Source organism: Lonchura striata, chromosome 4 (assembly GCF_050655825.1).
Source record: "Lonchura striata isolate lonStrDom1 chromosome 4, ASM5065582v1, whole genome shotgun sequence".
Taxonomy (NCBI): Eukaryota; Metazoa; Chordata; class Aves; order Passeriformes; family Estrildidae; genus Lonchura; species Lonchura striata.
In genome coordinates, this window is record NC_140706.1 from 63,265,792 (window position 1) to 63,290,851 (window position 25,060).

The 25,060-nt window shown below is 37.6% G+C and overlaps 1 protein-coding gene across 17 annotated transcripts in view; it reads right to left on the reverse strand.

Annotated features, from left to right (window-relative positions):
- Positions 1-361: 361 nt before the first annotated feature.
- GAB1 (GRB2 associated binding protein 1) overlaps positions 362-25,060 on the reverse strand; it is a 96,430-nt gene continuing 71,731 nt past the window's right edge. For 7 of the 17 annotated variants that reach the window (XM_021526504.3, XM_085578214.1, XM_085578216.1 and 4 more), the window contains 8 exons: positions 22,128-22,729; positions 20,163-20,248; positions 19,653-19,956; positions 7,775-7,864; positions 5,977-6,070; positions 5,515-5,638; positions 2,464-2,586; positions 362-2,260 (listed from right to left, as the gene is read on the reverse strand). In XM_021526504.3, coding sequence (XP_021382179.2) covers positions 2,102-2,260; positions 2,464-2,586; positions 5,515-5,638; positions 5,977-6,070; positions 7,775-7,864; positions 19,653-19,956; positions 20,163-20,248; positions 22,128-22,729 — 1,582 coding nt within the window. In that variant the 3' untranslated portion in view covers positions 362-2,101. Of the gene's footprint in view, positions 2,261-2,463; positions 2,587-3,199; positions 3,276-5,514; positions 5,639-5,976; positions 6,071-7,774; positions 7,865-19,652; positions 19,957-20,162; positions 20,249-22,127; positions 22,730-25,060 lie in introns of all 17 variants that reach the window. The other 10 variants (XM_077783028.2, XM_085578219.1, XM_021526507.3 and 7 more) reach the window with 7 other exon arrangements.

Here is a 25,060-nt window from a genome sequence, read left to right on the forward strand (position 1 = left end):
ATTAAGAGTGGATTCTCAATCATAATAACAAATAATGTTGTGAATCCTGCCAAATTTTAAATGAAGAAAGAGTAAATGTAATCTGTAAATCAAGGACTGATATCAGCAAACTTAGAGCAAACTCATTTTCTACCACAAGCTCAGCAAGAGAAGGATGGCTTAGGAGACTGATTTTTTCCTGACTCCCAAAAGAGTGAGAATTCACATTATTTGGCTTCTTGGCACACGGTTTGAAATCAGAGATCCAAGTTAAAAATTGTTCTAGCTGTACATCTACAATTCTGAAAAAATGTGGTTGGTATCCAGGCACCTTCCCAGACACACTGACATCCATTTGCTGCTTTACAGGACAGGTTACACATTTTACACACCAAAACAGAACAACTTGATTTATTTAAAATTCACCTCAAAATGCACTGTGTTTAGTTTCTTTTTTAAAATGAACATTCAAAGCATCAAAATATTACTATTTTTAAAAGAACCTTTGTTAAGAATAATAAAATTTACATACTGTAAATTGTGTCTGTTAGGGGAGAGAAACAACCAATGGTAGATTAGGCACAATATGAAGGCCAACATGCCAGAAAACAATGCAGCTTTAAACGCAACTTTTAAATGATCTGGACAAAAAAAACCCAACTGGGCAATAAAATGAAACCAACCACTTAATTGAGAACATTTGTATAAAACAAAAGTGTTAGTAAGTTTTCTATCTAGACCTAACTCATTCATGTATTTAAAGAATTCTATCTTCTTCCAAATAACAAAAAACTGTTTCTAAACAAAGGCAGATTATTATTTGGAACCGGCATAGTAAAATAAAGGATCACAGTATACAGAGTTTAAAATCCTGTACCAGGAAAGAGCAACAAGTGGTTTACAAGGGGATCATTCACGTATATTATCTAATTTTTAAAAACAGAGATATAAAATATCAGTTGCATAGGGATTTAAATATAAGGCCAAGCAGGAGATTAAAGTAAAATAGAGCTCATAAGAAGGGCACTATGGTGTTAAAACATAGTATTTCCATTTGAATTAATGTCTAATTCAAAATCACAGTATTTTGCTAGCACTACAAAAAGTGAAAGTCAAATTGTCCCATTAATCTTGTACTGAAAACTGACATTAGAACTTCTAAACAGTACAAAACTAAAGCTCATTGTCTAAACCTGATCAGTGTATTAGCACAACAGTGCTTGGTACGTACCTGATTTATATACTCTACCTTCTGTAAATAATATAAAGGTTATTTCTTGTTAATAAGTGTGAGATCACAATATTACTGCATGCCATCAGTGGTTTGCAGGCTTACTTGACATTTAATTATTCAGTCTTTGAAAGTGTAAGATCCCACCCTGCAGAATCTTCACCCACTGAACACAGAACACTGTCATTAATAAAATACAATAGAAGTTCCACCACTAACAACTAACATATAAGCCAGGATTTTAGGTCTAAACCCAGTACAGTTCATTATTATTAACTCACAGCAATTTTTTGTTAGGAAGGTAACCTGTAGACTTCCAAATAATCTTGTATGTATTAAATATAAACAAGTATGTAACTAATAGTTGTCTCTTGGCATTTCAAGTAGATTATTCAATTGTGAAAGTATTTCTGCAAAATAAATTTTGAGTTGTTAAAATGAAGTCCAAATATTAATTTCCATATCTACATGTAGCTTAATTAACCTAAAATTGTGAGGAATAGTAGTGTAAGGAAAAAAGAATTCTCCAGATGAATTAGACATTAAGGTACACTAACTGTGAATACCTGAACCAACATTGTAACTGAGAAAGTGCATAAACACTGTAATACCACAAATGTGTTAACTACAGAACAAAAGATTTTCTGAAAGCTAAGTGATATTATTTTACAGGTTATTTACAGGCTGTGATTTTTCCAGACACCACAGAGCCAATTCATGATCTTAAAGTTCCTTTGATATATTCGAAGTGTCTCTTGGCTTCCAACCTATTTGGTGAGGAACTGATTCCCACCCCAGGGAATCAGGTACTGTACAGCTGACACTACCATTATGGTTCTGTGATTCTTCAAAATTCAGTTCTCTCCATTCTTCAAAGACAAAGCAGTGTTTTCACTTCACACTTTTCGTGGGTGTCTCGGACTCCGTAGACTGTCTGCCATCAGTCCATGCCTCTCGCGTGCTCTTCAGGGCCAGCGTTTTCTGCTGGTCCACCACAACGTAATCAACCCTCTCGTCTGCCACGCTGCTGCCTGAGCCACTGTTCTTCTTCTGGGAACGGTGAGAAACAAGTTCAAGTAAATTAACAACAAAAAAGCAAGTAGGTGTCCCAGACACAGAACAAGCACTGGTTTCTCTGAAAGGTCCAACACTGTCTATCCACTAATCATTTGAGAAATGACCACTAAGAGATCTTGCTGAAGGCAATTTTGAACTCCTGATGGCACAACAGCAAGAGCTGAACATCTGCTTACCTTACGAGGTGGGGTAGACTTTCCCGAATCTAGGTCCAGATCTAAATATTCCACTTGTTTATCTCCTTTAGGTTTTACCATAGGGCTGCTTCCTCCATCAAGGCTATTGCTTCCAAACAAATTCTGAAATCATAATATAAACAACTTCATCTACAAATGTACAAACTAGTGGTCCACATTATCAAATATGCTTACTATAAACTGCCAAAATAAGGAAATTACTGAGACTCTTGCAATCACTTAAATCATGCAAATTTCATTGACCCTGTATGGCAAAGGAATACATTCTATGTCAAAAATGGGACAGAGTAAAAACCCAGTGGGAGGAAAAAACCTGAAAACCACCCTCCCGAATTTAAGGCTGCCACCAAACCCATCTGTGCTTTCCACTTAATGACCTCTTCATATAATGAAAAAAGAACAGATCAAGTTTTATTCTTTTTAAATGTAGTTATTATATCTCAAATTTAGCATTACTTAAGCACAAACTTTTCTATTTCCCTCAATTGTTGTTAAATACCTACAATAATTTCTGCTTTACAGAAGTGGCAAAGCTAAAATCTAAACTTTTACATTTCATTTAAAAGTCATCACGATTAAGGTGAAAATCAAAGAGTATTGTTCAATTGACAAGATTAATATATTAATACTTTGGAAAATATGTGTAGGGCTGCCTGAAATTAAGTTGCATTATATATACCTAAATTTCAATTAGCCCAGACTTTTACAACCTCACCTCCTCTGTCCTCTCCCAGCCTGATCCCTCCCTCTTAACAGGTGTTATAGGAACAGTACAATAGAAGGACTCTTCTCTAAAAGATAAAGAAAAAACAGGAAGACAGAGGGCAGCAGTCAGCAAAAAATGAAGAGGAAGGCAGAAGGAAAGACAGAGGGGTAAGGCTGAGAGCAACTTGAAAGAAAAAGCAGAATATTGCTGATTTTATTAAATATAACATAAGTATGACATGTACAAACAAGATGCTTCAAAGCTGATGACAGAAAAAGATTAAAAAATATGGACTCCTTGCTAAGATAGAGTTGGAACAAGTAAAAATTCTCAAAAAAGTCAAATTTGAAAACGAAGTCTGTGAGAAAGCTGGAAATGTTCTGGTTCTTTAGGAAATAAAATATTTTATGGGCTAAGGCCAAATGGACCAGACTTTTAAAATTTAAGTTATCCATTATATCTCTACTGTCCAACTCTTTTAACATTAAGTGGTAACATGGACAAACACAAACAACTGATACGAAGTTCATTTTTGTTTCTCAAATTCTCAGAACAAATTTCTGTGTATTAAAGATAAAAAAATTGGATTCTTTATCAATGTTTCCAGCATAAATTTAAAAAGCTGTTACTCATTAAACAAAAAAATAATCTCTTATTTCAAACAAACTAGGCAGGCAGAACATATGCATTAGAAAACAGATACTTTAAATACACGCAAATGAAACAGAAAGGAAATTTGTAGAATAACCTTAAAATAGGACTGGTGCAAGCAAACAGAGGATATTAATGAGCTGGAGCATTAATTGTACCATCTTGGTATGGAAGTTAAGCCCCTGGAACAGCCTTAAGAATCAACAGAAACACCTGGGTTGAACTGCGATTCTGTGCAGGGAGAACTTTGGGTACTTTGGGGCTAATCTCTGGTGTAATATGGGACGCACCTCTGAAATGGGACATCACCCATTACTTACCAACGGCCCTTGCAAGAGAGGAGCTAAGATTTAACATCAGCAGTTCCCCCGTGCTCAGTGCTTTTCCCCTGGGAAGCACAACAGGCACGGCACAAGGTACAGCTTGGGGCACTTCGCAGGCTCTGGAGCCTGCATCCCGCCCGCTCCCACAGGGAATGGCACAAGGGGGACCTGGGATGTAGCATCCAGAGGCAGCAGTGGTGAGCTGTGGGGCAGGGACACTGGAGGAGACTGGGAGGGGATCCAGAGTAGCACGGGACAGGAAAGTGAACAGCATTGCGAGAGGAGAGTCCAGGGGCAGTGAGCTGGGCCAGCATATGCCATATAAGAAGGCAGACACACAAACAGAACAAAAAGGGTGCTAGACAGACCCTCCCCAAAGGAGGTCATACATAAATGATTTAAAGATGAAAAATACTGCTGTATCCCCTACTAAGAACCCAAACATATGAGTGCACTGAACTGACTGCATGGGGCTTTGAACAACCCAGTCTAGTAGACTGTCCCTGCCCATGGCATGGGAGGTTGGAACAAGATGATCTTTAAGGTCCCTTTCAATCCAAACTGGTCCATGATTCTACACTAGACAAAAAGCATAGCTGAAGATACAGGTTTCCTCTGGTGTTTTATGCATATTCTAAACCACATTTTAGTTTCGGCCTAGGTCTACTGCTTTTGTCTTCCTTAAAACTACTGCTATTGGGTCTTTTTCTCTCTCTCCTTCCCCTCACCAAAGAAAAACCACAGTGTGCATCATTAACTTTTCCTAACTAGCTGCACTCCATGCTAAGTATCTGAAGCTTCATTATCTGAGAAAATTCTCCCCCAAAGGGGAAAAAAATACAGACACTCAATACACAAAGACTCCTTCTATCTTCTTTGAAAGACACTTAACATACACATGGTTCAGTTTTTGTAGAATGTATACAACAAGTATCAATAGCTTTTTCCTCCGTTCCTTCTACATTTCCTGGAAGATGTCTTTTTAATACAGTTTAAGCATGTCTCAGAGGTCCTAGGACAGTTTACTTCCCTTCATGTCATAATACTGAACTGGTATTCAGAAATTACAAGAAATTACAAAGAGGGGACAGATTCTAGGAAAGAAGGAGAAAAAAGTCATGTTGTATACTGTTTTATATAATAGGTATGTATCAACCATTTCCTTTATGCTCTTAACTTCTTCAGTGAAATCCTGCCAAAATTACAGCTTTGCTATGGAGATTTTTTTATGATTCTGTTGATTCTGTAGAAGTATAAAGGGAGTGATTCTGAGTGAAGGATGTGTGTTTGCATGATTTAAAAGTAAGGACTGCACAGGAAGAGAGTAGTTAAGACGAAGATTTTACATACTGGGTCGTCAGTGGACTGATTTGGGTTCATGGATACATAATTCTCTTCACTGTCGTGCGAGTCACTGCTGGAAGTTGTGCTATGAACTGAATCCGGTCTGGGAGACACGGGAAACCTGGAGGAGCTAATTACCAGGAATTATTTTACAAACAATACATCTGCAATATCTTAAACCTCCTGGTAAACAACAAAAATAAGCATGTTAGAGCTGAAATTTTCATTCAAGTTTACTAGTGTCACATTTTTTGGTTATACACAGTCCCTTATATTTAATATCACAAAACAAAATTTCACACAGACACAGTTTATTTCAATGGACAAACACACACACAGACTCACACTCTTCCAAGGGAAACTTCAAGCAACAAACAAGCTAAAGATATGATACAGATGTACACACATTTATTAACACTTCTGTCACCAAAATGATTAATCTGAATGTGGAAAATCCAAGAAACTTACTCTCGTGCAAAGCTTCTGGTGATAGGAGATCTAACTGGAGCTTGTAATTCTTCCCACTCAGGCAGAGGTTTTATTTCTAGTGGAGCTGGTTTTGCTATGTAAGAAACAGACAACTGTAAAGCACAGAACTTTCCTAAACAACTTTATATAGCTTTTTACAGCCTAAATACAGAAAAAACCTCTATCTTTCAAATAGTAAATACTAGTAAGGAAAGGGAGACACTTCAATTTTCAGAAAGACATGATATATTAACTTATGTTTTTAATCTTTTCAGGTAATGAGAGGAAACATCAATTAAAAAATTAAAATATAAAATTTAAAAAACCCACTGCAACTTCAGAATTTTGCAGCTTAGGTAGTAATTCTGTTTTGAAAGGGGCAACATCATGTTCTGTCCTCATTCTGCCTTGATGACTTGTTGAGCTGGCAAGCCAAGGCAGGGCTGATGGGCTGTTTCAGCAGAGCCAGCTCTGGGGACTTTTCTTGGTTCAGAGCCAGCTGTTAATATGCAAACTCTGCCCTCGCTGTGTACTTGTGCCCTTACTGGTGAGGTTTCATAGCTCCACAAGTGGGCAGAACCTGCAGCTAAGACTAAGGTCTGCAAAAGTGAGCAAACAGCAGGAGGAGCCTGGCTCACTTCAGAGCTCATCCACAGTCCAGCAGAGCAAAGTGCCACTCACGACAGGTAACACTGCTCTCAAAAAAAGTGCCATTTTAAAACTCCATTTTCAGAACAGAACCATGAGTAGGCTGTTAGCAAGACACACTTTATCCCTCCCTCCAGCTTATACGTCTCACCCTTCCTAAACATTAGAAAAAAACCCAAGTATAAAAAGGCTTTTGGAAAAAAAAAATCACATAGTCGAACTGCTGTCAACTTTATCCTCCCTAAAGCTGTTTTTAGAAAACAGAATGCAATATCATCATAAAAACAGCCCTTTCTCTCCTTGTGCCCACACTCACCATGAGTTTTCTGCCTCTTGGCAGGTTCACTAAGATCAAGTGTCAGGCACATAATGACAGAACTGAATGCGACATAGGCAAGATGATATTAAAGCACGACTGACACAAAAATTGATCAGATTGGCTCAGGTCCTCTGTAAAGGTCTGAGACAACCTGGCAGGAATAAACAGTGGGCGAGGTACTGCTGCAGCAGACAGAGCCAGGACTTTGTCCAAAGCCCACCAAGAACAGCAGAAGTACTTCATCCTGTTGCAATGGACTTCAAAACCCAAAGGTAATTAGTGATATTTTTCTGAGATTTTTAATGTTGTTCATAATTTTCTCTACTTCTTGTGACTATGTAAGGCACAAACTCAGCATCTTCAATAAAGCCCATCAAATTAATTGCAATCCTCTTTAAGGTGCATAAATAGATGTCTGTACTAGTGTATGATCAAATATCAGTATTTTGCTTCATTTCAAGAGACCTAAGTGAATTGTGATTTCAGGTTATTGCGTAACAAAAGTTTCAAGTAGCTTACAAGTTACTATATACAATTTACAAGTTATTATATACTTCCCTCTAAATAAATATACAAAATATGAACAGCTACAACTTAAGAGATCAGAACATTCATGTTAATATCAAAGAAAAGTTTCCATGCACTGTTCAAGCCAGAAAATCTTTAATTCCTTATACAGGAAACTAGTTGCTTGGCATGGAAAATGCATTCATGACCTTAGACTATAGCAGAAAAGAATATGCCAGAGTTATTCTAAAAGTACAATTTTCTTAATTTTTGGTTCACTTATTTTTATAAAGCTCCATATACATACAGTGCTAAAGTACATACCCTTTCTTCTTGTTGTAAAGTCACCTATGGTTTGTGAATCAGTTCGCTCTAAACCATGTGGTTTAGGTCTTAAAATTTTAGGACTTTGACCTAATTGGCAAAAAGAAGACTCTCTTAATAATATTCTATTTGTAATTGGAAAACTGGAATTTTATAAATAAACATCACAACCCCCTGCAGAAAGGTTAATGCCACAAGCATTAGCAAGTTGCTGAAGGCGATTTTGAAGTCTAGCTGGGGCTCACACTAAGGGCTTAAGCACCAAACCAGAAACAAAGAAAACACTGCATGCAAGTAATAAATATATTGGAGGCAAACGTAAAAGCTGTACAAAAAGGCTAAAAAGTGCATCAACAAATATTGTAACTGATCATTACTACTAACTGGTTTGATTAAAAAAAAATACATATTTGAGGTATATTTAGTATGAAAGGAGAAGAGTCATGTTTCAGATACAAGTTGAAGTACCCTCAGAGAAATTAAATCCTCCTTAGTCACAACATTTCTTTGGAAATAATGATTCTTGGGAGTCTCCACTCCTATGGTGCTCTTGGGAGGTCTTCTACCCAATGTGCATCCCCCACTTGAGATGCCCCGAGAATCTTTTTTAACAGTGTATTTGTTAAACTTGCTCCCTAGCGGTCTCCCTCCATCTGTCTGTACCAAACCCCACCACTCCGACCCTGCAGACACAGTAGGATTTTCTTCCTAAATTTCCAGCCTTCATACTGCCCCCCAACCAAGGCACAATCCAACCTCCACCAGAAATGACCATAGCATGAAAATACCAATCATCTCCCTACAGACAGTAACACATATCCCCTTCAAAAACAAGGATTTTCTTTAGCCAACTTGACCAAACTATGCAAATGTTCCAGGTCATGCCGTCTATTTTAAATAAATATGATCAATAACGTGTAGTAGCCCTAAGCTTTCATTAAAGTCTATCTGACAAAGTGTTAATATTAAAAAAGGCAATTGCCTTCAAGTGGTACACCAAGAAGCCATATGAATAAACCAAATGAAAAGTTTAAGTCTGGTTATGTTAGAAAGCTGCCCTACAGCACAAAATGGAAAAGGACTGGTACAGACTCAGGTGTGGTACTCCCAGCAATGGGTGAGAATGCTTTGTAAAGAATAAACTTGGCAACAAACACCAGAAGTTTGCAAATCTCTACCCCAGGGGTTTTGCATATGAAGTGCTCTATTACTGTTATCACTGAAGTATTGGGAATAATCAAGTAACAACAAGTAAGGTAAACACAGAGGTTTTGTACTGTATCTTAACTTCTACACAGTGCTTCTGAGAGACCATGCAGATAAGATAAAATTTATTTATTCATTAGTAGTGCTGCATAGCAACTTCCTTAAAAAGAAAAGGACATGAAATGTTTTTTACACGGACAGTTCTTTCCCAATTTCAAAATCAGATGCTCCAAAAAAATGCCTCAATGTACTGATGAAACGGGGGAACAGTTGGGCAATACTGACCAAAGACACAGACTGTGAAGTAGAACATGAAGTATTTCTGACTAGAGCCAAGTAAAAAGCACGAACCATCATGTTGGTGTACTCAATTCTGAGCTGATCCAGTATTCTTAAGTCCTTGCCTATAACTCTCTGATAAAAGCCTGCCTAATTAAAAAGACCAGGATCTTCAAACTGATGGAACAAATGTAGAAGTTCAAATCCAAAAACTTTTTATTAAGGACAATCTGATGCTGAATACCATTTCCTGATCATAATTTTGTATTTCACAGTTTTATAATCTGATTTAAAAGAAATCTGGCCCAATACAACTCAAATTAATATGCACTCACGTAGAAGAACGGATTGTAAGCACAGAGAGAAAAGTAGCAGAGGTAACAGAGTTAAATTATTTAAGCAGCATGCACTTAATAACCTCTGCTCTTATAACCAAACAGATTGAAGTGCCTGAAACCCATAATACAGAGCTAAACTCAAGGAACTCAAAGAATTCATTATTTCTCCTTCTGGTAATGATGCTACATGGTCAAGCACAGCCAACCTTTCTGAACTGGGATTAGCCCCATTTGTAAAGTGTGGATATTATGTAACTGTCTGCTTCACACTTAATTTAGTACTTAAAACCACTCAGATTTTCAGAAGAGCTAAATAAATAAGTACCGGTCCCTTTAATACTTCTACATTGGACAGGAACGTACAAAACTGAGTTTTTATCTCTTGCTGCTGGAAGACTGTTCAATCGCAATAAATTTGGTGGCAAACCAGCTTGCTGCTACCAACCAGCCAGGATAATGCAATTCTTCCCATTTAATGTGTCACAGAGAATTAAAATATTTGTCCAGAGTGTTTTCTTTTTCCTCCCTACAAAACAAAAAACCCAAAGGCCTAATCTCTGTTGAGGAGCTTATACTGTGCAACAGGAAAGCTCTGACACCAGGCAAAGGAAAAGAGAAGGGCAGGATCAAAATCACGAATCTGAGCTTACCTATTTGTGTAACTGCAGAATGCTTTCACCCTGTTTTTGCTCATTTAAGAAGATAAAGTGACACGAGACAAGGCACTGAAAGCCCTTAATAATATCCCTTACTGCTTTCAAAAGACAATTTTCCCCAGGAGCATGTGCCTGTATCTCTGAAAAGCAACAAACTGATTAAAATATAGAGGGGAAAGTGTTTCCCACCTGTACAACAGGCTGGTCTCCCACATCTGTTCTATCCACAAATACTCACTAAAGTGTCACAGGGCTGTTTGTCAAATCAGTGTAGTGACAGTAGGGCTCTGTGGAGAGCCTGGCTCCATACAGCATTCCAACACCAGCAAGACTGAGGAACACATTTCCTGTGGTTTGCACAGGCCAGATTTACCTCATCTAAAGAACAATAATACTTCTAACTTACACACATCTTCTGGGAAAGATAAATCTGGGTTAAAAAAAAAATTCATTTATGCAATTTAATTTTTTTTCTAACTGAAAAGGAAATAAATGTTGCAACACCACTGGATGCAAACCTACACAGGGAAAAACAAAAACCAAACCCAAATAAATTATGTCAAGTGAAAGCAACCAAACAAGAAGTGAAAATTAGATGTTTTTACTGTTCTATCAAGTCACCACCTGTGAAATGCAAAATGCCACAGCCAGGAGACAAAAGCTCAGCTTCTGCAGGCTCTATCAGACTGCACAAGGGCACTCTGAGCTGAAAAATCACTAGTGAAGTCTATTTTTCTAACAAATGGCTGCTTGTACAAACTGCCAGGCAGAGCAGGCGATTATGGCTGTGGCACTGGAGCACACTCAGATTCACGAATTCTGCTCCTGACATTTGGGGCAAGTCAATGCTGCCTTTGTCTGCGAAGTCACCAGGAGAAGAGTCCATTTGACATGCTTGAGCTTGTTTCAAAACAATGGTTTAAACTGAAAAATCCTTTTTAGTTTTTACATTGGCTCTTGTTGTTTTCCATAGAACACTTGGAATATAATACTGGGGGAGAGGAAGTCCCACTCCAGTAAATTCCTGCATCAATGTAGATGGGTCCTAATGTTTTTTGTTTTGAGGACATAATGCTGAAGAGATTTATTTGTTCTCAGACTATTGCCTTGAAACACCAGAACTAAACATGATTTCTATTAAGGACACTTCTTTCCTGACTGGATGCTTGCTCCATGGCTTGCTGGCAAGGGATTTCACATCAGGAAATTGCAAATATCCTCACAAAAGAGGCCAACTCTTCCATTTAAATACCAGCTATTTAGGGCTTAAATTTTTAAGGTAAATATACTAATGTAACATAAAATCTGAGAAATGCATTATTTATTTCCTGGCCAACAGGACTAATCCTGATGAGACAAGGAGATCATATGTAGGAATGCTAGAGCAGTGCTGTGCTTGGGATAGAGGAAGGGGGGAGCAAAAGGAGAAACCAGCCACCTAAGTGCTCTGCATCCACACAAAAGTACTTTCAGAGAGAAATAACTAACCACAGTTCCTTGTTTCCATCAAGAAAATACATATCTTGCTCCCTTTCCTTTGTAATTAGATGAAACTGAAATTTGCAGAGGTCCAAGAATTCCTGTACTCAGAATCACTGTAGACTTTTCCTCAAAAAACAAGGCTGAAATTCACTGTCTTGCTCCCAAATAATTTATTATTTGGTTTTCAATTCTGCAGAGTAAATTCCTGCTTTTCTTCTCTTCCTCTTCCTCACCCAAGTGAACCCTGATTCCCAAGTACATGGTCTTCAACACAGAGCTCTACAAATATCCTGAATTTGCTTTTTCATCTCTGTTTTTGTAAGACTGTTTCCTGCCAAGATACTTGTAATGAGAAACATGTATTTAGTTATACAACGTTCAAATGGATTTCCATGCTAATATCACCAACAAATAGGAATATCAATAATATGTTTTGTGCTGACTGGGGATAAGATATGGATGCTGGTAACTATGGTCTCTTTAAGACAATAAAAACAAATTGAAATCAACTTATTCTTCAGTATTATGAAAAACAAAATGCAGTCATATAAAGAGCTGCTCTTCAGTCTTCTCAGACATCTTTATCCCCTCAAAATAACTTTTTACAGTGAACTGGGACTTTGAATGCTACAGAAATTAAGAATGAATTGGAAAAACTGGATCTGACAGCTAACATTCACTGGTATTTCTAAAATATTTGGCAAATGCTATAAAAGTATTTAAAGAATGGCAAATGTTATAAAACTACTCAGTGAATACCAAAGCTATTAATCATCAAAATACTATTTAACTACTCTAATTTAAGTAACTCTACACAACTGTATTTTAAAAGCCCCCAAAGCATGATGAACTGAAAACAGGCAATAACAAACACTGTTTTAAAACATGTACAGTGTTCTGGAGTGTTTATGGATGAGCAGTTTAAGGCTGCACAAAGATTCGTGAAGCCCAAAAGACTTCAAAAATAAAACACAGAAAAAATAACAAAATTTAAATTATTCACTGGAAAACTAAAGATTAACCTTAAGCCTATTACAAAGTAATGGAATAGCATGACAATATCTGCATTAAAAACTATGTTTTTTTTTGAAAAAAGTGATAAGGGCACAGCAAAGAAGAGAAATATTTTATGTAGATAATTAAAAATAGGGCATTATTACCCACGTTCTCTTGTTCCTGCTCTGCCTCATATCTTTGCAGTTTAAAATTACCTAAAAAAGAAAAAATCCCTAGCCCTAATCCCTAAACTTAATCATTCCCAGCACTAGTATTAGAATAAGTACTGCAGTTTGTCTTTAGAAAACTAGCATGTTTAATTTTTTTACAACCATTGTGTCCAGCAAAGCACAGCTTCCTCTGCAGCTGTGATGCAGCCATCCAAATGAAATCTTTATTGAAATTATTCGTTGTTTCAAAGTTTTAGAAGACAAATCACAGCTGCAAGTTCAGAACTGGTACATCACAGCGAGGAGTTATTCAAAGCCATTAAGTGAAAACTAGACTTGTACAAGTAATTTAGTATAGGCATGGTGGAAGTCTAATTTTCAGCTAAATGGGAGTTTGTGGAAGATCAAAAAAGAAAAAGAAATCAATAAATTTGTACTCAACTTGCTTTACAAACTCTGAGGAAGCACCAAAACATCCCCCAAAAGCCTATGTTTTTTTAATTCCTAAATGGAATGAACAAGGGGTGTATTCTCTTTCCAGGAGAGAATAGAAGATAAAATGCATGGTTTTCTTAAAAGCCAAATGAACAATACTTCTGTTCAGAAAAGTCATCACAAAAGTTACAGTTTATTTTTTAACAGATTTTTAGTTCAGTCCTTGCTGCAGACAGAAATCACCATTCTCATATTTTCAATGCCTCCTTGTCCTAAAGCCTCAGAACACAACTGAACCTTCATTAAAGAACATGCAAGACAATGATGATAGTGTAGAATCATTGATCAATAGCAGAATCAACACTGAAATGTTGACAGTTCCTAATTATTATTATTATTATTTTAAAAGAACTGTCTGTTCCCATCATCACAAATGCTGTCAGTGTTTCTCTGAAGTTTTATTTAAGGATGGCGTGGTGCTCCTGCTGTATCAGGACATGCAATATATTCACAGTGTCCAACTTAAATATTTATATGTTCAGGTGTCTAACAAGGAAGCTGTTCATCAGGCTATTTATAGCTACCTTCATGATTAATGAGAGTTCTTAATTTACTTAACAGCTACCTACTTTGCCTGGGATTTGTAGAGCACCACGCTACACTGCAACAATGGAAGATTATTCCAGTCATCCAGAAGCATCACAGTGGGTCCTATGGGGACCAGAATGTGGCAGGTGCTTCCTGCTACAGGAACGCTCTGTACAAAATTAACTTTTCCAAGTGGGCCTGAGCTCTTTTATAAAGAAAACTGGAATTCTCTGTGAAGTTAATCCATTTGGGAGATGCTTATAGGGAGTGGTGGCAAAGATACAGCCACATGTTTAGAAACAATCCACATATTCATAGTTTAACCACACAGATTATGTCTTTTAACATCTTAAATGAGAAAAAAACTATGCCAAAAGCAACCAGAAAAATTTTAAAACATTTAAAAAATAATTTCCAACTCCATGAGAATTTTCTTGCTTTCTCTTGGTTTCTTTTGTTTGTTTTCTTATTTTCAAGCTGCAACTGGGTATTTTCTTGGCATGAAAATAAATGTGTGCATCATTAACTGTCTCTAAATCCAAGTTTACCACATGCTGGGCTGACAATTACCAGGCCCAAGCAGCAATCTCTTTTAAAGGCAATCATGTGGACTTAAATTGTAGGAAGACTCTCAGATTAAATGCTGATATATTTATGTTGAAATATAAGCTATCAAAACAAACGAACAAACAAACAAACAAAACCCCACCAAGAAGCAAAAAAATATCCCAAGCACTACACTAACTATTGGTTATTTTTGCTATCAGCAAAATAATCTGTGCTGCCCAATCCAAAACTAGGACTTAAAATATTGTTCAAAATAATCCTGAATGCAGTTAAACCCTAACAATATTTGGACAAATAGAGTTTCTATTCAATACAAATTAAGCGAAGTCCAATACCATGGTGTAAGCTGGGAATTCTAAATTCTGTATTGTCTCTATCAGTAATTTGCTGAGCAATCCTGAGGGCATTGTTCCATCTCAGCTCCCCATGACCCAGAACTAGGACCTCTCTCAGAAAACGCTTTCAAGTATTATTGATCAAAAACTTTAGAAAAATTACATTTATATTCATTCATTCATATACTATATTCAAATGAATAAGATTTAACTTTTGAGTTTCATTTTATCATGGCCATTGTTAGTTCAGCCATATGCCCACTGTTCATATATTTCTTTTCAGAATCTCAAAAAGCCCACTTTGGTAGAAATGTGATAACACAGAAAAAAGAATTTACCGATTAAATGTAAGCTGGGCATCAAGCCGAGATTTTGAGGAAGTAAACTCCACCATCACCAATTCCATTGCTGACTTTACACTTTGATTCAGATATTGAAAAACTGCATTTTATCAGTCAAGATGACAAGCACATATTTCTTAAGAGATTTCAGTCTTACAGATGGGATGATGTTATACAGCTATAAGGACTTGCTCTGGGCAGCTTCTAAACTGTTAATTAAAAAAAAAAAACCAAAAACCAAAACAAATGTCTGTAGGGGTTGCTGTCATACCCAGAGGTTCACAGAGACCCCCATCTCTCAAATGCTGCACCACTCAAATGCTTCCTCCTGACCCAAAAAAACAATTCACATATTTTTAATTTTAGTTTTGACCACAAACTTTTCCCTTGAAAAGAGAACTTGGTTGTTCTTTGCTGCCTAATCTGTCTAGGAGTCCTCCTTCACCTCACAACATCTGGGCATCTTTAATTTTACTACTCCTTCTTGGACAAACAGTATTTTGAAGAAGGCATGTCACCATTGCAACAAATGTTATTTTTGCTCTGTGGCAGAACCAGTCACTGTATTTCAGTAATTCAGAGAGCAAGATCCATCTCCATGGGTGGATGCAATATTTTTTCTGCTTGAAGCCTTTTACCAGCAAATACACTTCCAATTTAGCATCAGGACTACATGCAATTGTGGCAAGCTAAAGCAGCCAAAAAGCAGAAATACAAAAATCAATATAGCCAATGGTCCTACATAACTAAAGAAACAGCACTCTGAAAAAAAAAAAAAACCAAATTAAAAAAGAGATTATTTTTGTCATTCAGTTACAGGTGAATGCAGAGAAGCACCTGCCAAACACTCTCCATTTTGTCCCAAGCAATACATCACTTACCTTTTGGTATTCTCTAAAGAACAAGTAAAGTGTTTTGATTCAAGGATTCAAGTTATTGGGGAAGAGAGCCAGCACCATGTTTTGAAATTCCTTTCAAGACTTCCAGAAAGTATTGGAAGCTCCCCATATTTACAGAAGCAGCTGTGAGCTAGAGAAATGAAACTACACAAATCTGTACTGTAATCTCAAGGCTATAGGTACTTTTAGTAACTATTATTTTTTAACCCACTCTCTGAAACAAAGGTCTAGAGATCAGTGGAAAAAGAAACAGACTGGGGAGATCAAAGAGTCTAAGGCCGTAAGCAGCAAGCCCTTAAAATAAAGGAAAAGAGATGCTAAACACATATATTTAACAACAAAAACAGCGTATCCTTCCTTTATGTGCTAGTTTTGCTGCATTATCCCTTTGCCAAATGCATTTTTAGCACTGGATATAACAAACATCCCTGGTCCACAGAAATATAACTAACCTAAAGCTAAAGCTCATGTGAAAGGTGTTGGTGGTATTTCTAATAGCTTACAGAAAGCTTGGAGGCAATGCAAACACTGTTTTTGCAGCAATCTGTAACTAATAAAAAAAAAGACAGCAGCTTCTTCTGACAGAACATGAAATGTGCCCTCATAACCCCTTACCCCCAAAACATCTGAATTCTGCAGTATTTTCAAGACCATCTTTTGGAGAAGCACCAGTGGTCTTAAACAGAAGTTCTTGAACCAATGGCATATTAAATCCCCTCAAAATTCATAGGAGCAAAGGTAAGTATTTTATGTTCCATTTCTTCCCCTTCTGTTTCTGGCAAAAATTTATTGAACACACAGGCGTACTTGACACTTCCTATGCACTAATTTGAAGCAGAAGAGCATTGCAGTACATTTACATAAACAGAAACAACCTGATAATAGAAGCTGCTACAAGAACTTGAAAGCTGAAAAAGCAACACAGAAGAATATAAAGCACACCATTGTTTTAGTTAGGTAAAGGTCCACTTAAACAAGGGCTTTACATAATTGAATTCAAAGGAACCTGCAGTTTTATTTTCCCAAAGGTATATATTGAAGGAGTGTAGAGATCTCAATTACTGAAATGGGAATATATCACCATTCCAATGTGTCATCAGATCTGTTCTTCACAACAATGGAAAACTTGCAGTGGTGCATTTGATAAAATTAGAGCGAGGCAGTCTCTGTGTGTGTGCTACTAAGATAAAACCCTCAGTGGTAAATCAGAATCATTACCATGCTTGGCACCTCAAGATATTGATAAAACTTTTTTCAGCCCCTAATTACTATACCATATTTACTTTTAAAGATAGTTTTACTTTAAAAATCACTTTAGTTTGTGAATTACATTAAACAATCTGTCTTAGGTTGGAAATGAGGGGTGGATTCTATTCTTATTCGACGGGACAGTTATCTTCTGTTAATTGGGAAGTTTTCTGTATCCTTTCCACAACCCATACTCCCTCTGGGGAGGTATCTTCTGTTAATGGGCAATTGAGTACCACAGCTTGACTAATAAAATTACATCATCCCACTGGAGAAGCTCTGCCCAGAGGGAGGAGCCAAGCATTCCCAACTGGATATCATCAGAGCTCTGGAAGACCACAGCCTTTTCCACTGGAATCCCAGAGGAGCAGCTTTGTTTTTCACAGGATTCCCAGAGGAAGACCAGGCCCATCTATATCACCGCTAGATCTTCAGAGTAAGGTTACGCCCTTCTACAGGATCCCTGCTCCAGCAGAAGCACAGCTGGCACTGCAGGAGCACTGCAGCCACCATTTAATGGGATGCTGCCACCACCCTGACCCACAGGGTGTCAGGTGGTAATCTGACTCTATCAGTGTTGTTTTGTATTACTGCATTGTTTATTCTACTTTTATTTTCTTCCCTAATAAAGAACTGTTATTCCTACTCCCATATCTTTGCCTGAGAGCCCCCTTAATTTCAAAATTATCACTATTTGGAGGGAGGGGGTATACATTTTCCATTTCAGGGGAGGCTCCTGCCTTCCTTAGCAGACACCTATCTTTTCAAACCAAGACACAATCCTATTATTTTACAGTGATAAAATCTTTCAAAAGTCTACAGGCAAAAATTTCATCCAGTAACTCTACATTCATTAAGAGGTATGTTAACACATCTTAAAGTCCTTCCCGTGATCTTAGCTACATCTTTCTAGCCATAAGGCATTTGAGGATGGGAGCAAAGCAGACTCTTGCTTGCCACTTTCTAAATGTAAAACACTAATTCTGTTCCAAAAAGAGAGATTCAAGAGCGATAATGCTGCCCCAGCAAACATCTGTATGGCAGTTTTGCGCTGCCAACAGCAAAAGTGAGATGCTTTTCAACACATGCATTTATTACTTTTGAAGGTCAAATATTTTATCAGTAAAATACACAAACTGGCCAGTCTGGGAAGATATTTTAAATTGGTTCAGTTCAGTTCAGTTTATTCTGAACTGAATTCAGAATGTTTTCCAGTATCAACTTTCATCTCTCTCTTCCTGTCCAGTATTTCTTAAGAAGCAAACAAAACTGCTGGCTGATAACACAGAAACAACTAGACACAAGCAGAGGGCTAAGAAGGCAATGCTTAAAAAAGGCAATGCCTCAATTTTTGAAGATGGGCAGGCGGAATGTGACATGGTGCTTTCCACTGCACACAGCTCATCTATCATAGTGCTAACCCTCTACTTCCCTTAATTACATACGGTTTTCACATAGTGGTAAAAATACTAATTTAAAGGTTTAGTTAGAGAATATTTTGGATCATCTGAATATTAGCCATTACACTTTCCTACAATGAAGTCAGCCATTCTCAATGTAAATACTAATATTTTCAAGTACATAAGATTACAAATAAGACTTGCTCAAATGCAAAATAGAGCAGACATTTGACCTGATGTTGTTTAGTTCCGTCTTCTACAAAAAAGTTAGTAATCTTGTCTCAAAAACTTAGTAGGGAAGCAAGTTCTTTAAGCATTTGCCTGTATTTCTAGTAATATGGCTGATAAAACATTTTAGGTAAACAAATACAAGCTATTTATTAGGGATTCTCTGTATGAGTAGCTCTTAAAGACACATTGCAACCTAATCATCTTGTTCCTTAAGAATTCTGGTCACCCAAATAACCCTTATTTTGAGGAAAAATAAACACATTATGTGCCAGATTTAAGAGATTAATTTTTTAGGATAGATTCAAAGGGGCCCTCTAAAATGAGTATGTATGCTGATCATGTACCAAGCATTGTTATGGCTTTAAATTTGTGTTCTACCCAATGCCTTGTGTTTTATTCCTGCATCACAAGTGTCTTCTATATACAAGGACACACTTCTGAATCTTAGGAATTCAGTGTCATTTTTTCATTAGTAAGTATGGCAATAAAATCTAAACCTATTCTTTTATTTGGCATTGTTATTTTGATGTTTTAATAATGTTAAAAATAATCCTGTGGCTCCTCAGTGATTTGGTTATCTCATAGGACAAAAATTATTTCTAAAATTATTTCTAAAAACATGATAATTTTCCTCTAAGCAGAAGTAGAGAGAGCGATGTTATTTTCCTACATGATAAAAATTAAGTTTTCTTGGAGGTTTTCCTCACCTTTTCTGTCTGGTTTGAGGTTCCGGTCCACGGGCGGTGGCTCACATTCTGCAGCAGGTACCGACCGTCTGGGAGGGGTCTTTGGGCTGGACTTGAAACCCATGTGAGCAGGAGGAGGGACTTGCTTTCCAAACAATGGAAAATCAAATGTGCCAGGTATCATTGGTACATAGTTTGTTTCCTGGATGGGTTCAGTGAAGCTGCTGGAATGCTGTCGTGGAGGAGAGTTGGGATTCATTGGGACATAATTTTCATCTAGTTCTTCACTTGAAACACTTCCCACTGTCAACATGCTTCTGTGTTTCTAGAATTAACATATATTTCCTTTAACAAAATAAGTTATGCAATCAGCTGTGAATCATATGAGCCTTTTAACCTAATCTATTCAGATTAATGTATTCTATTGAAAGTGAAAAATCACAAACACTGCACAGTTTGCTTTCTTACACAGGAACAAAGAACATTCAAGCACTGTCACTGTTGCCTCTCATCAGATCAAGTTATACTTACGAAGTGGTTATGGAAACCCTCCAATGAATTAGATCTGTCATTCGGAAACGTTCGTGGAATATCATAACAGTCTTGAGAACTAATTTCTAAAGAAACAAGAAGAGAAAGTAGCTATTTATCACCCTTGTTCCTGTCACCTGGCACAGGCATCCAGAGTCTATTGTTATTTATTGTCTGCTTCTGAGAGTACACAAACACACCTCTTGAAGCTGCAACCCCTACATTTATCTATATTTGAAAGGACTGCGTTCACAGACAACCTTAGCACTCATCAGTTACAACTTGAAGCACTCACAGTGGCATTTTTCCATGGCAAGAAAAGAGAAATTAATTTTTGCTTTTAAAGAAGCAGCAGAGTCTATTTTTCAATTGAGCATGTGTAAGAACTTAGTGCAATGAGTGAGAATCTGGGCTCTCATGAAAAACCTGTTCTAAAGCAAACAAACAACAGATGTAGTTTAACGTCTGGAGAAAGGTTTTCTGACTGATGCCCTTTGCTTGGAAAGTGCTGATTCAACAGGATCCCATCTGTTGCAGGAACAGGTGCATCCCTTCTCTCAGCTTCCCAGTGTGGTCTCCAGGGGCTTTCTGTTGGAGTGAACTGCTGCAAAACCAAAGACCTCTCCCTTTTTGGAGTCCTGGCTCTTGGCAGTCCCCACTAAGCAGGTTCCTTGGCTCTGTGGCTGGTTCTTTGCGAGACTCCTGGCTCCCAGGTGCTCCTCATCCATGCATGCAGCAGCTTATCTGCTGCTTATCCATGCATGCACAGCCTTACCCTGTGGCAGGGATGCCCCTCCTCATGATGCCAGCACAGAAACTGGGCAAACACTGGGGTTTATCCCCACCTTGCCCTGAAAAAAGCCTTTGAAGTGTTTTAAGATTTTCATTACAGAGGAAAGATAAACAATCCTGCTCTTAAGTACCAAATTGAAACTATGTTTTCAGAAAGACTCATTTTCTTGAGGCAGACAATCTCAGATTCAGTATAGGAATACTCACCTATAAACTTAGCAAAATGAGTGGTGGTTTTACATGGGAAAAATACTACATGAGGGAAAATAAGCAGAGCAAACAAGGATCTTTCATAGTGTTCACTTGTAATTTTAAAACACTGACAAACATCAATATTTTATGCTCAGTCTAGAAAATGAATGACAGTAGTATCTGAGCATCTGTATGATCCCATCCATTCTGTATATTGCCTCCCCTAAAAGCCTTGTATTCATCCCCCATTTCAAACAATTCTCCTTTAAAATAATCTGTAACATAAATATTGACTTAAACCAATAAAAAATTTTGCTTTCAAAACAATACTGTAATAACCACCTGCTTCAGAAATCTGAAATTGAAACCCTTAGCCCAAGAGTGGTTAACAAGACAATACACACGACAGCGCATCTGGAGTACCAACATTTAGGTGGCCACAAGGAACAACTTTAATTTTACTAAAAGACTGCAGTAAGTATATCTATCACATGGACAGAAAGAAAGGCTGGTGGCAATGATCATCAAATCAGGGTTGATCTCAAAGCTCTGGGTATACACCATATCCCACTGATCTTCATGAAACAATTTCAGCTTCTGTAGATTGCACCACACTTCACTAAGCTCGCTTTGGTAATTCTGAAAGACTGATAATGGTAGTATTGCATTCAGTTATATGAGCTTATTACCAAACTAACATGTCTAGATCTTCAAATATTTTTAGCTAAGGCTGAATGCCACAGTGCAGTATACATCCCTTACAGATATCCTGTGCTTTGTTGCTTTGACGGTTTCCTTTAAAAATCTCTGTTCCTCTTTCTAATATATTTTAAACATAGTGAACACAGACCACTTTGTGAGGGGCTAAACACTTGCTCCTACGGGCTAGAAATGCCCCTCACGTTATTCAGCCCATTCGTATCATTCAGATCACATAGCTCAAGACGAAAATTCTGCAGGGCTAGCAGATGGAATACTGACCTTTCCGGAAGACATTCAGATCTCCTGTTGAAATGGTGTTGCTGCGCGAGGGCGGCACTCCCGCGGCAGGAACGCAGTAGCTGCTGTCAGTGTCTGAAGCAGTGCGACCGATGCTACAGGTTTCCACAGGAGATCGATCTGCTGCCTGGTGAGGTTTGGGCGGCCGAGGTGGAGGGATGTCTGGAATAGTCTCCAGTTTTGAAGTCTGAGACAATGTTCCCTCTGGGAAAGTTCGTGGGATCTGATAAGTACCTCCAGGTGTGGGGGGAAAGTCATAGCTAATGGAGATGTGCCTCATCTGTGTGTCTAATGACGTTGCTGACAGGGTATTGAAAACATGTTGCTCTCCTTCGGCATCAGTTCCAGATGGAGACACCGCCTTGGGCAAAACATCCTGGGAGTAACTCCTGGGCAGGTTGTAGAGGCTGGAGTCTGCCAGCGTCAGCGCGGAGCGGGAAGGTGGGGAATCGTAGACGCCCTGCTGCGGGAAGAAGCCGTTCACAGCCTGCTTGCTCCCTGCTGCAGCGGGGTTCTTGTGGGAGGGCAGGTTATCGTTGCAGTCTGTTTCTGAAGAGCTGGACTTTGCAAAGTCAGCATGAGATCTACACGTGAGATTGTGAGATTAGAACATCGATGAACACACAGAGAAAAACAAACATTGCAAATCATAAACACTATGCTTATCATGTAACCAACTGAAAAAAAATCTACCGGTGTCTTCCAATTTTTTTATTTTCATTTTTTAAAATGAGATGCAGGAACTCAATTATTAAACAAACAGGAGTACCTAGGCATTCTAAGTAACTACATTCATACAAATTCATGCATGTGAAATATATAGCACAACTGTGGAGCTTTACCAACAGCTTCACAACAGGCTGATGTTTCATAAAGCTAGTGATTTTCAGGATGCCAGTTTGAAGCCAAGTTTGGGGGCTGGAGGTTTTTTAATAATTTTTTTAAACCCATGCTGCAAACTAGTAACACTTTATTGGCACTGTTAAAGGTAAAAAAATAAGATGCTCAATTCTTGGACTTACAGTACTTATTCATTCTAATAATGAAAAAAATGTTAAGAGAAAAATTATGACTGCTTGTAACCCCCCTAAATGCATGCCTGAAGTTATATTAATCATATAAAACCCATTTGAAATATGTGAGGAAAAGAGAAATAAGAGATAAAATCATAAATAGGAGGAAAATAGTATGGTCTTTGAGGGAAAAAAATCCCTAGGTTGCATGTGCAACATAGAGCTTTTGTCTTGAATGCAAATGAAGGTGGTGTTGTTAGATAAAGCTGCAAAGCAGTTCACTTCTGATTTCTTAAGAAATTCTTCTATGAGAACAGCACTCATTAGTACTAATATTAAGCACTACCAGTAAACTTACATGGAAAGTAACCACATTACAATAAATTTATTTCCTTTCTAAACATCTCCATTTACTGTGCTCCAGGCAGAGAAATTCTGTTATCAGTCTGGCTCCTTGCTTAAATGAAAGTCAAAACAGTGGCAAAATACTAACACTAGCAATGTTAGTGGTGCAGTTAAGGAAGCCCATACACTTTTTGATCAAACATACCACATTTCCTGTTTTCATTACCTCAATACAATACCATTGTGTTAATTTATGCATGCATATGTAAATATTTCAGCACGCATGTGTATCAATGAATACCTGCAATACCTTAGTAAGCTCTATTAAGCAATTGGACTACACAGTTCTAAAAGTTTTGAGGAATAAAATACATAAAGTACACCCACTATCACAAGAAGCATTTTCCTCCTTATTTAACAGGCTCTGCACCTCAAAGTGATCACAACCAATATTTATAATTCACATTTCATTTGTCAATAAGTTTGTAAAAATTTTCTTAAGGGCCGGCTGGATTTATCTCCCAGAGTTTTGGCAACCTGAGGAAAAAGGAATCCAGTTAAGCTATTAATTTAGGTTCCCTCTCCAGTCATCAGAAGAATGGAGACTGTGTGAAACACAGTCTGTTCTTCTTAGATATGTATCTAAACCTGATGAATCATCCCCAGAAGTGCCTCTCTTCCAGCCATCAGGGAACCAACATGATCAGCTTGGAATGGACATCTGCACTCAAGAGAAATGTCATTCACCTCACCAACTGTTTTTGTTCTGTTTAACAGCAAAGATACAATCTTCCATCAGGACACCTGTCTTATGACAGTTCTCATTCCAATTTCATCACCTTTTCCTATCAGCTTATTCTTATTGTTTTAGCATTTTTTCCCATTAGAGAAAGTATAGTAATTTTGCTCTGGTTACGAAACTTCTAGTAATCTCTGGTTACTAGATTTCAGTTCTGTCACTGGTCAGAACTGGTTTCTAGGTAACTCTGAACTTTAATCTGCATTTAGTTTAATCGACCCCCCTCAAAAGAAGATTATTATTTGTTCTTGGCACAACCAAGGACATAAAACTTTCTACATTCCTCATGATGCTGACCATGGATATATATTTCTCTTGTTTCTTAACAGTTGCCTCAGAGCTCTTTGCGTCAGAACTTTAAATTTCATGCATGAACCACTAGGACTTTAAAACACTTGCAAAGTATAGAGCACACAGGACTGAAGGAAGCACAGTTTAAAGTTTAAAGAGTGCATAATAGATGCACACTGAGCTCAGCCCCTGCTGCAGCCCTTCCTCTTTATGCAAAGGATTTATTAAGGAGTTCCTCACTTTCTAAATGTACTCTCCTAGTTCTATGATATCCATTTAGACCAAAATCCCAGAAAAAGTCAAGTGTTTTTCAAACACAGCAAGAACTGGGATCTCTAATTTTTATACTATAAAAATAAAGTGGGCAGTCTACAGAAGTTGGACACTGAAAATCAATTGCAGAACCAAAGTTATTAGTTCCAGTTCACTAGGATATACTTTAAAAGAAAAAAAAAACCAAAAAACAA